We start from the raw sequence: 13,240 nt of genomic DNA, 5'->3' as shown, positions 1-13,240 counted from the left end.
TGGGACAGTAAATCTGTATGTAATAACACAAAATCCTATCCTCGTCAAGCTTCACTTACATCAGATGAAATGCACAGTAAAGTAACTGGATGATCAATCAAGAGTTTGGCACCTGGTCGACTGATGAGCTGTCCAGCCAAAATGTATCATCAGCGTTTTCATGACCAAAAAGCAATGAAAAAATATCTTCAGATCCACCTGTGCGGCTGAGGAAGTTATCAATCCTCTTCCATCTCAAACGTAAATATTTTTTCTCGCTGCTTCTCTCTGGAAGCATGCGAGCCTCAACAGAATCGCGAAGCTCCAGTCTTTCAGTGTGCAACAAGCCCTTCGGGACATAATTGCATTGATCTGAACAATTTACGTGCTGAACAATGAGGAAGTCAATTGGGCGATGGAGTATGAAGGGTAGGTGCAAGAAATTTCGAGGCGTGCTTCCGTAACCCCCCCCCCCCCCCCCCCCCCCTTCTGAATATATTGAAAAGGGTAGTTCGGTCCATGCATGTAAAACAAAACCATTAAGAAATTAATCTCCTAATTGGTGCTGTGATTAACAGCAATGCTAGACTCACGGGCATTTTAGGGGGGGTTAACGGGGTGGTTACAATTGATTAGCTGACTTTGGTTAAATGAGGCACGCCTAACAGTGAAAGACCGTTGTTTCTTTCCGTGCGGGTAGTATTACCGGGTGATTAATTAAGTAAGGTGTGAGTAGTGGAGGGAAGAAAATCTTATACGACCTGGTCTAACGCACCATCTTGAGAGACCCCATCCATCAGATGACACGTGGCTTTGAAATCTCAATACAGCCAAAGGACAAATTATCGTGTTCCTGGTTAATGTTTGTCTGTTTAGTTCGTGATGTCCTGTATACCAGCCGCGTTCTCTCCCTCCCTCAATCCCTTGCGTCTGCAGTCCGGCACACAACGCACAGTGGTGCACGCATGCAGCCGGACGCACGCACTGCATATGACCACACTGTTGAGTATAATGTATATTAGGAAGTATGTGATAGATTAGGATTTGTTCTGCCTTGTCTTGTACTCCAAGTAAATCATTGTACTCTTATATATATGCTCACGAGGCTCAAGCAATACAACGAACTATTCTACCAAATTCTTTTCTCCCTTTTAACATCGTATCAACCTAATCGATCCAACCCTAGCCGCCGCCCGACGCTTCCGCACCCGCGCGCCGCCCCCAGGGCGGTCGGCCTCCATGACCGCCTCCGGGGGCCGCGCCGCCAGTACCTAGGGTTCGTCCGCCGGTCCTGTTGACCGGCTGCCCTAGAGAGTCTTTTCCCCGAGGCCTTGCTCCGGATTTTCTCTCTCTCCTGCCGGTCACCTTGATTGATGCGTTTTCTTTTGGTTTTTCCGATCTATACTTGATCGGTTTGCGTCGTCCGCCGCTGCCGTCGACACCCCGCGCCTCTACTCCGACACCGGCGCGACCTGCCGGCTACTTCACCGACCCGGCGGCCTCGCGCGACAGGCGGCCCCTCAAGGCCGTCATCCGCGCGCTGGCCCGCCCGTCGCCCTGCGCCAGCCGTCCGTCACCGCCTTGCTCCGACCGGGACACCTGTATCGCCTCCACCCGGCGGCCTCGCGCCATGCGGCGGCCAATTATAGCCGCCGCTCGCGCGTCGGCCCGCCAATCGATCCTGCCACCCGCCTCCGCCGCGTCTGCACGGCGGCCCTGCGGGTTGCCTTGACGGCCTCGTCCCCGGCTGCGTCGAGCCTATTGCGTCAGGCCCGTCGGTTGCCTTGAACTCGGGCGCCGCTGCTCCGTTGGTCGCCGGGCCTCGCTGCGCGGGCGACGGCGCTGCTTTGGTGGCCCGGGTGCCGGTGCTGACGCGCTCGTCCGCATGTTGTCCCATGCCGTCCATTATCGCCGGCTTCATCTCGGACTCCGCCGCCACCCCTCCTCAACCGAGCGGCGTCCACGACCTCGCGCGCGATCGGATTGATCACCCGCCCGCCGCCGCGATCCACCTCATCTACCCCGTGAGACCGACCTGGCCCGTCTGTTGCGTGCGCCTCCGTAGGCCCTGTGATGACTGTCCCGAGTTTAGCGCACCCCTCTACCGATCGAGCAATGGGAAGCCGCTGCGTCGCCCAGTCGGGCCGCAGCGCCGCCGCCCCGTGGTTCTTCTACCGGCTGCACCGACCCGTGTCACCGCTGCGTCGCCCATTCTGGCCGTAGTGACGCGGCCCGCGGTCCCCCGCCGCCCAGAGGCCGCCCGCTCCAGTTCGTCCCGTGGCTATACCGACCCTCGCGCCGCCACTGCGTCGCCCCGTCGGGCCATAGTGAGCGTGGCATGCGGTCCACGCCGCGGTCCCGAGACCGTTCCTGCGGTTGCACCGACCCGAGTTTCGCCGCTGCGCCGCCCCTTTAGGCCGTAGCCCGCGGCCCGCGGTCCACCGCCGGCGCCACGCGTCGACCTCCCGTGGTATGTGTCGCCTCGCCTCCCTTGGCGCGGGTACGCCACCGTCCGAGCCGGTCTTCGTCATGCTGTTGGGTTCTCGTCGCCTACTTCGAGCACCGCCGTCGCGCTCCTAACCTAGCCCCAAGGTCTTCCGCCGTCGCCCAGACCTGCCCGCCGCCGCTGCCTCGCCCCTTCGGGCCGTAGCGCCGCGGCCCGCGGTCCACCGCCGTCGCCACGCGTCGACCTCCCGTGGTATGTGTTGCGCCGCCTCCCTTGGCGCGGGTACACCACCGTCCACGCCGGTCTTCGTCATGCTGTTGGGTTCTCGTCGCCTACATCGAGCACCGCTGTCGTGCTCCTAACCTAGCCGCCGCCGCCACCGTCAGGCCGCCGCCACCGCTCTTCTTCGGCCGCCGCCGCCGCTACCCCCGTAGCTGACGTCGCCGCCCGTCCACCTCCCTTCGTATTCGTCCAGCACCAGCCCGTCGCCAGCGTCGCCGTCATCTACCCCGACCACTTCGTCTACTCCGACCACTGTTGGCGACATTGGCCCCGCGCCGATGGACGCCGCAATCGTCGTCGAGTCCTTCTCTGCTGGGCCCTCCGACTTCTCCGACATGACGTACAACTCGTGCAGGTCCCTCGTCTACGCATGCCCGATGCTGGAAAGACCGCTGTGTGCTTTCGTCCACGACGTGTCCCCAGGCCTGGCAAGCCTGGTGCGGTGCTTCGTCAACTTCGTCTACGTCCGTCTTCGCATGACCGGTGCTGGCAACACCGACGCGTGCCTTCGTACACGATGTGTTCCCGGGCTTGGGAAAGCAGACGCGACGCGTCGTCAACATCATCTAGTTCCTGGCGCGCCACTACTTCGACACCACTGCGCCCATGACTAACTCGGCGCATCCTTGCGCCCGCGGCTCCACGGCGACTTCCTCGACATCGGCCACCCTGACTCGACATCGACCACGGCATTCTTCGCACAGCTACCTCGACCACGGCTCCACCACACACGCTCTCGGCTACCTCGACAAACAGTACAAAGGGCTACCGCCTTGCTTGAGCAACCTCGTCGATTTCCACTCCAGCCATGACTTCCGCGATGCATCGACTGTTGCGACTATGGGGGGGGGGGGGGGGTGTCCATCGGCTTACCTTCGGATTCTTCGACAGTCTCACCGTCTGCGTCGCTACCGTTGTGACTGTGAGGGGATGTTGAGTATAATGTATATTAGGAAGTATAGGATAGACTAGGATTTGTTCCTGCCTTGTCTTGTACTCCAAGTAGATCATTGTACTCTTATATATATGCCCACGAGGCTCAAGCAATACAACGAACTATTCCACCAAATTCCTCTCTCCTTTCTAACACACACCAACACGACGCACCGTACAGGACGCATGCATGTCATTCTCGTCTCCGCCATTTCCGTCCATCTTCTCTGCCTCCCACATCCTAGGCCTAGATCAATGTATAAGAGGGATACAGAGTCTCCTGATGACACTATCTTCTTATTACAAGATGATGACGACAGTGCTACAAATTTAAAATTCCTCTTAACTGCCTTTGAGCAGATGTCTGGTCTGAGCATTACTTCCACAAAAGTGAAATTTTCTTACTAGGTGGGGCTGGATAAATCTTGCATTTACCAGGAAATATTGACTTGTGAATTGGGTAAAATGCCTCTAAAATATTTGGGCTTACCTGTTTCATATAGGAGAATTAGAAACAAGATGTGGAAAATGTAAAAGAGAAGATAGAAAAAAGATGTGCCTGCTAGCAGGGGAGACTACTTAACATAGCAGGGAGAATTACTCTGGTTCAATCATGTCTATCTAATATCCCTATGTACATGATGTCCTTTTACCCACTACCCACTGGAGTGAGGAAAAAAATTGATTTCTTTGGAGCCAGGTTGGTCTTGCATGCTGATGAACATAAGAAAAAAATACCACTTAGTCAAATGGAGTACTTGTTGTTTGCCAAAAAATGCAAGGAGGATTAGGACTCCTCAATTTTGACATCTTCAACATTGATTTATTAGCTAAATGGTTGTGGAAAATTTAAAATGAATCTGGGCTGTGGCAAGATGTCCTTTGGAGGAAATATATAAAAGATAAATGCATTTCTGGAATCCACCACAGACCTAGAGATTCTTAGTTCTGGTCTAACATTTTGAAAATTAGGGAAATTTATTATAGACATATTAAAAAGAGAATTGGAGATGGTAAAAACACTAGATTCTGGGAGGATTGGCGGGTGGGAGATAAACCACTCATAGATGCTTACCCAAATCTACATTTCATCAACATGAATCAGAACATCTTTGTGTTTGATGTGCTGTTAAAGGGGTGGCAGTTTTTCTCAGAAGATCATTGAATGACGAAGCTGCTGCCCTGCGGAATAGCCTATAATCTAGATGTGAAGATGTTAATGTATATGAGAGCAAAGATATATGCATGTGGATGTTAACTGCAAATAAATATATTTTCTGTTAAATCTCTGTACCTACTCCTGATCAAAACTGAAATTGGCTTTCCTCAAAAATTTATGTGGAAAACTAAGGTGCCTGCTAAAATAATTGTTCTTTCGGTTACTGACCAAAAGAAGCATTCTAACTAGAGATAACCTACTGAAAAGAGGCTGGAAGGGAGACAAAAATTGCCTTTTCTATGGGCAAGATGAGACAATTAATCATTTGTTATTCTCTTGCTCTGTGGCCAAATTGATTTGGAACCTGCTTAGATCCTCTTTGGATCTACATTCTATTCTTGCTATTTGGGTGATTGTTTTGGCAGATGGGTTCGAACCTTCACTAAATCAGATAGGGGAATTGTCCTAGTTGGTGTTTCTGCATTATTTGGTGATGTGTGGAAATGCCGCAATGATGTGATATTTGAAATAAAGAAAATTAATGATCCTTTATGTGTGGTGAAACTAATTTGCAACTGGATCTTGGATTGGTCTATTTTGCAGATCAGGGACACAGAGAGAAGAATCCTGCAGCTGGGAGCAAAGGTGGTAGAACGAGTGGAAGTGTAATCTTCAGAGCTTAACAGGGATGGCGACCGGGTGTGCTGAGGCTGGAAAATTGAAGAAAGGAAACAACACTGCCGTCCCATTTTGATGCTCCTTCAGCAGCTTTTGCCTACTTGTTTTCGATGCTATCATGTACTTTCTATTTCGTTCTATCTGGACTAGTCAAATTCTGCTTCTTTATGTGAGCTGGCTTGTAATGGTACTTCAAAATAGACCAGTAGTCTTAGTATGATGCGAGTCAAGTAAGGGAGTCTGTTACTAGAACTGGGTTTATTTATATGAAATCGGAGAGGGAAAGCCTCTCTTTTGCCAAAAAAAAAAAAAAACATTCTGGGCCCAGATGGCAGTGATTGACCGCCACCAGGCTCGCAAGCCGGTCGGTCCTAAGGGCATCTCCAATGCCGACCCTCAAACCGCCAGCATAGTTCCGGACTGCGCGGTTTAGATGTGTTTTGCCCCCTCCAACGCGATCCTGTATCGATCCGGACACAATTTCTCCTGTAAATTGGAGACAAAGTGGGAGGGGGGGGGGGGGGGTTCCGAAAGTCCGCCGCTGCCACGTAGGACTCCGAAACCCAAGGCCCACTAAATCCACCTCCCGGTCCCATTTTCTTCCAGTCCGCTCATTCTCTCCCATGCTTTGCGTCCACACCATCCACCTTCGCCGCCATTGTTGTACCTCTCTGGCCAACACATATGCATTGTCGGAAGTCTGCAATCAGCACCGACGTGCCCGCTCGCCTTTTACTCCATCGCAATCCACCCTGGAGATGTTTATACCTAGGTACACTACGTGCCTCTATGATGACATCCATGGCGGACACCACGCCTGCCTGTTGTTCGTTCAAGTGCCATTTAGCTTACTTTCAGATGTCATGTCGTTTTTTCAGAGTACGAAGGATGGTGGGGTACTGGATCATTGAGGATGAGCTGTTGTGCGATGTGTGGTTTGCCATATCTGCGGATTTCGTAGCCAGGAGCACAGGGTACGAAGGATGGTGGGGTACTGGATCATTGAGGATGAGCTGTTGTGCGATGTGTGGTTTGCCATATCTGCGGATTTCGTAGCCAGGAGCACAGGGGGTCTCTTCTGGAAACATTGTGCCCTACAACATGCACATCATTCAAGAACGCAATATGAGGTCACTATCGTATCGCTGATACGCCATCCAGACCATCGTCACTAAGTTTTTTCATGTGGTTGCTCGGCTGGAAGCAAGGTGGCCATTGCACGGGGCAGAGGAGGAAATTGTAAGTTTTGCTTCTTCTTGCTGGATACCCGGCTAATCTCGTCGAATTAAGACGTATTTGTACTAGACTTATTTGCATGCTATATATGGTGATTTGTGCTATTTTTATCCGAACTTCGATGAATATGAAAATGTTTGCATGAATTTCGTGCGCTTAGTTGAAACACGTCTTGAAATGTATGCAGGCAACATTGGATGGCCGCCTCCCACATCCGTGTCCGCGGACTGGTCCCCTGTCCATTGACGGATGTGGGAGCAAATTTGCGGGTCAATGTTGGAGATGCCCTAACCGAGCTGTCCTCAGGTGGTTCGGTCCGGTCCGGTCTGGACCGCCGGCGGCCGACTACACGTCAGCTCGGTCAAGGACATGACCGGACCTTTTCCGACCTGAGTCATCACAATTCATAAAAGAAGGATTTAAGGTTTCTGTTGGGTTTGGCGTCTGCTAAACTTGACTTAATTATTTTTATTGTCCATCATGCCTTTAATTACGAAGGGGTACAGACCGATCTCAGTCATTGATGAGTTTAGAGAGGGTGTACCGAAGCAAAGTGAAAAATATTATTCATTTACGGTACATGAGATTTTTCCAGTTTACCAGCACTGTGAGCCTTTCTTTCCAGAAACGAAGATGACGGTGATCCATATTCGGTTGTTATCCTCTTGAAGTTCTGAAAAATATGTCTTCCATAACGAGTAGCAATACTCTCTGGATGAAACTGAAGTAGAAGGCAATATATTATAAGAAGAATTAACAATCTAAGAGGTAAAAAACGAACAGATGTAGCCACTAGAAACGAAGTATACCTGCACTCCATAATGAGGCCTGCTAGAATGCTTGATACCCATGATTATCTTGTAGCCATCTGGTTTACCAGGATTGTGTATGGTAATCGGCACTTCTCTATTGTTAGTTACTTCCGAAGGGTGTGTAATGGAAAAGTTATTTAATGATCCCAATAAGGGACAATTATCAGCCTGATCGCTATCTACAAAAGATAGCATTTTGGGAGAGGCACACCATGCTATTGACACAAGATCCTCAGGCAGTGAGGTTGCTTCTATTACAAGTGAATGGTAGCGCACTACCTGAAAAATAGCACCATTAATTATAATACTTATTGCAACCTACATGGAAAGTCCATGCTGGAACACAAATGATACAGAACTGGATACACTAACCTTGAATCCAGAGTTTATACCCGACGGGATATGATTAAAGAGGTAGCTTCCATTATGTTCAATTTCACTGATTTAAGAAAGATAAGTGTCAGGTCATGTGGTAACCGTAGTGCAGGTGCAACTAGAACTTCAAGATCATGATATACACACAACAATTTGCTAACGAAAAGGATTTGCATGGATCAGAAACCTGAAAGTACGTATTAGCGTGAAGAAGAGTTCAAGGTCTCACCTAAGTCGTCCATGTATAGCTTCAGGAGCGTGAACAATTTTAGCGCCATGTACTAACCCCAATGCCTGCAACGTTCAACATTAAAACAGGATGTCCATTTCAGGCAAAGCTGCCACCTGAAAATTTCCTTTTTTTTTTCCTTTTTCATGAATGATCCCTAAATATTTTAGAAGGACAAGTATTATTATTTCACCTGGTGGCCAAGGCAGACACCCAGGATGGGTATATCTCCGCACTCAGAAACTATCCGGAGACACAGACCTGAAAAACAACACATATATAATGAATAGCACACACCTGAAAAATTAACATATATAAATAGAAGCATTCTCTCACAGATGCAACAGTATCAACTGAAGTAGAATTGGTGAATAGTCCTCACCTATGTCGCCAGGACACGCCGGAGATCCAGGGCCAGGCGAGATCACGATGTTGTCAAAGGCCCTCTTCTTGTACACCCAGTAGTACACGTCCCCCCATGCCCACTCGTCGTTGCGCACCACCACAGGCGGCACTGCAGTGCAGATACAGACGACCATCATGACACCATCCAGCAAGCAACTCAAAAGTGTGATTCCTCTCAATCCACTTCAGGACATCTCCAAGAATCAATCAATTCAATCCAATCCACAGACTTTATGGTAAGCAATAGAAAGAAGTAGTAGCCTGTGGGATGCTGGGAGAGGGAAAGTTAGTGGTTCACCTCCATTGACGACCGAGAGCTCCTGGAAGAGGTTGTAGGTGTAGCTGTCGTAGTTGTCAACCAGGAGGGTCCTCACCGGCGGTGCCTCCGCCTCCTCCGGCCCGTCGTCTCCACTGGCCCGCCGCCGCGCAAGGCCCCTGCGACGCCTGGCGCAGTCCTGGCACAGGGGGTGCTGCCACCGCCGGGGGGACGGTGGCGGGGACCACCTCGCGATCGCCGGAGCCGTGAGGCAGAGTGCGGCCATCTATTTCGGTGGAACGGAGCGAGAGAGATCAGAGGAGGGAGGGAAAAGAAAGAACAGAAGAAAAGACTGCTCCGTTTTCTTGGGTGGTGGTTCCCTACTGGTGCAGAACTATTTATGCGAGGCGTGCGTACAGCCGTACACCCACGGTAAACCAACACAGTTAAAAAATACTCCCTTGATCTGCTATATGTATTAAATCTGCGACACTACTATAACCAATAGAGTGCCCGTGCGTTGCCACGGGCTCTTGAAAAAGTTTACAAGAGATACATGTTAAATTGGTCTTACACCATCGTGTAAGAACATATCATCTCTCATAGCAAACAACCGATTTTCCCTTGAAAGCAAACAACCGATCCTTCTCTTCTTACCTAAAAAAAAACAATTCACCCTCTCACTCATCGCACGATGCAATGGTCACACTCACATCTCAATTCCCTGGCGTGCTCTGCCCACCACGGCTTCTCATTGTCGCCTCCCCTCGACGCCACGTCATTTAGCTCGCACCTTGCTCTCGGCGCACATGCCACCGTCCCTGCTCCTCCCTCTTCCTAGTAGAATGCCCGTGCGTTGCTATATGCTATAATGCATATAGATAAATGAAAAAAAAATGTTAAGATCGTCTCCAAGGTCAAAGACCGTCTGGACATGTTCAAACATGAAAAGGGCCCAACGGGCTACCCAAAATCCAAGATAGTCTGGACTCCTTCAAATCCAATCAATATGTGAGGGAGAAATATGGTTGTTCAAAATATCCATCATGCTATCTTCAACATGCGGTCCCAACAAAAAAACCAAACCTCACGATGCATCCTTCTTTTTCCTGCCGGGTCCTCCCCTTCCCGCTCAGTTTTCTCCTGTAGCGGGACATTTCTCGCTAGAGCCCTCTCCTTTAAACTGGATGACACGCACCTCACTGGATGACGTCCACCTCACCTTCGCCATGGTGCCCTCCCTCCTTCACACCGTACTTCCCCACATACCACCAATGATGAGTCCCTCGCCAACCGCCCCTCCCCTCCCCCCTCATGTTCGTGCCGATCCGCCACCGCCATCAAGGGGGGTGAGGCATGCGCCGCCCGTGATGCCCCCCCTCCCCCCCGCCACCCCAGGCAAGAAGGCAGACCCGATATCTACCGAGTCATTGTTATGGTGTAACATACAGTTGAATGTCGTCCATTACCATAAAACAAAAGTATGATGTCCGTTGTTGCACACGCAGCGCTTACGTCACCGTGTCCATTATTAACTTTTGAAGTAATCAACCAATGCATTTATCCTTCTATCCTAATCAAAAATTAACTGACTTGATGAGGAAAAGAATATGAACCGCTCGCCCATGCATTTTTCAGCAAAGTCATCTCTAATGAGATGCAATTTGCCGCATTTTCTACAGTAGGGAAATTATTCCTCTAAGACAGTCGTAACCGAACTGACCAACCCCCACCCCGCTCGCTCTTAACCCTCACTCTTATCACAAAATCCACTAACTCATGTTCTAAGTGAGTCAGCGATCGACGTCGCTGTAGCAGACCAACAACAAGGGACAAGGGCAGCAACTTCCATTGAAACAACGCACGAGCATTTATATATGGAACCAGCAAAAGATTTGAAATGACCGTTGACGAACACGTTGACATTCTACTACTACCTTAATCCACTCGATCCATACCTGAGGCACGTACACGCCAACCACAGCTGCCACCAAAACCCTAGCATAGCATGTGACACTGAACTGATTCTTAATATACCTTTAAGTACTCGTCACAGTGATGATTTCTTGGCATGGGGACATGACAAGAGGGGCGTCTTCTCGGTACGATCTGCGTGCAAAATGCTAGTAACGACCAAGTTGAACAGAGAAGCTTGGTCGACGAGAGAGGTGGTGCGTCAGATAATGCAAGGGAGGAGAAGAGTTGGTCCAGACTATGGAAAGTTAGTGTGCCTTCCAAATTAAAAGTTTTCTTGTGGAGGCTTGCGCAAAGTTCTCTTCTTACAAACGATGTAAGGAACCACCGAAACATGTCAACGACATCTTGTTGTGCCATATGCGGGAACGGGGACTCCTGGATGCATTCCCCCCTACTGTGTACAATGGCGAGATGTGTGTGGACTCTGTCTGATCCAGAATTAGTTGAGCATATGATGACAACAGCTGAGCCGAATGCAAGGAATTGGTTATTCTCTATGATGGGGACATTATCACAGGAAGAATTTACAAGGATGGTGGTGACAATCTGGGCCATATGGACTGCTCGGCCGAAGTTAATTCACAAAGGTGATCACCAAAGTCCATTGGCTACTCATACGTTTATTACGCATTTCTTATCCGATCTTAGAGATGACAGTACCACCAAGAGTTTCAAGCGAAGCAAGGGTGCAGCGGGTAAAACAGCGAAGGTGGATCCCCCTTCATCTGGGATGATGAAAATAAACGTTGACGGAGCAGTCCAAGATACAACCAAAACCGGGCAATTAGTGCAGTTTGTCGCAACATTCATGGACAACACCAGCAAATGAATGACTAATCTGCATACAAAAAACCACTAATTGTAAACCAGTGAAGAGAGAAATCTCAAACCCAGTGCAAATTCCTCCTCTGTCAATCAGGATTGTGAGCTCATTAAGGCATTTTTTAAAGACACAAAAAGACAGCGACATATAAAAAAGATTTAAACACAGTTAATCCTTGATACAATTTTTTGATGCCTGTTATTCTAAAAAAAACTGATGGCAGTCCCGTTGCTGGCTGAGACAGTAAGATTGATGATATGATTTTATGAGACTATGGCAGTGGGTTCACATAGTCAAAGAAGATAACTGTAATATCCAGTTGACTCTCCAGAATAAGTACGGCATCAACAGTATACTTATCTATGACAGAAACTCAAAGGAGTGGCCATCTTCTTGGATCAGCTGCAGCAATCCCTTCACCTTCTTGTACATTCCTGCTTCTTTCAGTTAAATGATAATTAGTTAAAGCTAATACTTTAAACATTGACACCACTAAAAGGGTGACTACAAAAGGGGAAAATCATTATAACCTCCCATTAAAACTATCTGACCATTCCCATTAAATTATACAACATTTTTCTTAACATTCTTTACTTATTACTTTTTCCAGGCCTTAATTTACTTATTTCCATTTGTCTGGTATCCATATTTGCATCACTCCTATAGTCAAAGATCTATAGCCATGTAGATGTGTGCCAGAAAAAGAAGAAGTCCACATACCCACTAGAGATTAACAAATGGCACTGGTAGAAAAAAGGCCTTTAGTCCCGGTTCGCAAAGGCCTTTAGTCCCGGCTGTGCAACCGGGACTAAATATGCGCGACTAAAGAACCTCCCCCTTTAGTCGCGCCTCTTACGAACCGCGACTAAAGGCTTTAGTCCCGGTTCTCGTGGCCAACCGGGACTAAAGGCCCGTCCTTTAGTCTCGTGGCCAACCGGGACTAAAGGCCCGTCCTTTAGTCCCGGTTCTCGTGGCTAACCGGGACTAAAGGCCTCCTCCGCAGGTTTTTTTGCGAATTTTTTTAAATTTTTTTTATTTTCAAATTTCTGAATTATTTTAACCTCTAATCTCTAATCACCACCCCTCATCACTGCTCAATTTAACCTCTAATCTCTAATCTCTAATCACCCCTCATCATTCCAAATCATCTAACTTCCCGGACGGTCACCCATCCTCTCACTACTCCAGCCTGAGCACGCTTAACTTCCGGGTTCTATTCTCCCTCGTTTCCAAGTCTGCACTTGTTGTTTTCCTGACAATAGTAGGATGTCAATTCTATTAACCCTCAGGAATTTAGCTTGAGCATGAAGTGACACATTTCACTGTTTGAGTTTGAAACTATTGTTTTAAAAAACAATAATTATTTAGTAACACTAATATTTCTGGAATAATTAGTTTGACCATTGTTTGACCACTGTTTGACCAGATTTGACCAAAATTTAAAAAAAACTGAAATAATTATTTAGTAACACTAATATTCTAGAATAATTAGTTTGACCATTGTTTGACCACAGTTTGACCACAATTTGAAATTTTTTGAAATTTTTTGCCTCTCCAAATCTTAAAAGCCCCGTAACTTTTTTTCTGTTAGGCTTTTGAGGATTTTGAAAATGTTTAACGGGGTTCCCCCGATTAAATTCGGATGTAACT

General features: G+C 48.4%; 1 protein-coding gene across 1 annotated transcript; it reads right to left on the bottom strand.

Annotated features, from left to right (window-relative positions):
* Nucleotides 1–6,088: 6,088 nt before the first annotated feature.
* LOC109766600 (probable aminodeoxychorismate synthase, chloroplastic) lies at nucleotides 6,089–9,475 on the bottom strand. Its single transcript, XM_040395268.3, has 7 exons — nucleotides 8,833–9,475; nucleotides 8,512–8,643; nucleotides 8,323–8,390; nucleotides 8,130–8,194; nucleotides 7,898–7,964; nucleotides 7,523–7,804; nucleotides 6,089–7,434 (listed from the first exon to the last, which is right to left on the bottom strand). The coding sequence occupies exons 1-7, from the start codon at nucleotides 9,074–9,076 to the stop codon at nucleotides 7,285–7,287; spliced, it is 1,008 nt and encodes a 335-aa protein (XP_040251202.1). The 5' UTR covers nucleotides 9,077–9,475; the 3' UTR covers nucleotides 6,089–7,284.
* Nucleotides 9,476–13,240: the final 3,765 nt, after the last annotated feature.

This window comes from Aegilops tauschii, chromosome 7 (genome assembly GCF_002575655.3).
Source record: "Aegilops tauschii subsp. strangulata cultivar AL8/78 chromosome 7, Aet v6.0, whole genome shotgun sequence".
In the NCBI taxonomy this organism is placed as follows: domain Eukaryota; kingdom Viridiplantae; phylum Streptophyta; class Magnoliopsida; order Poales; family Poaceae; genus Aegilops; species Aegilops tauschii.
The sequence above is the reverse complement of the archived record's forward strand: the minus strand, read 5'-3'. Positions and strand labels throughout refer to the sequence as shown.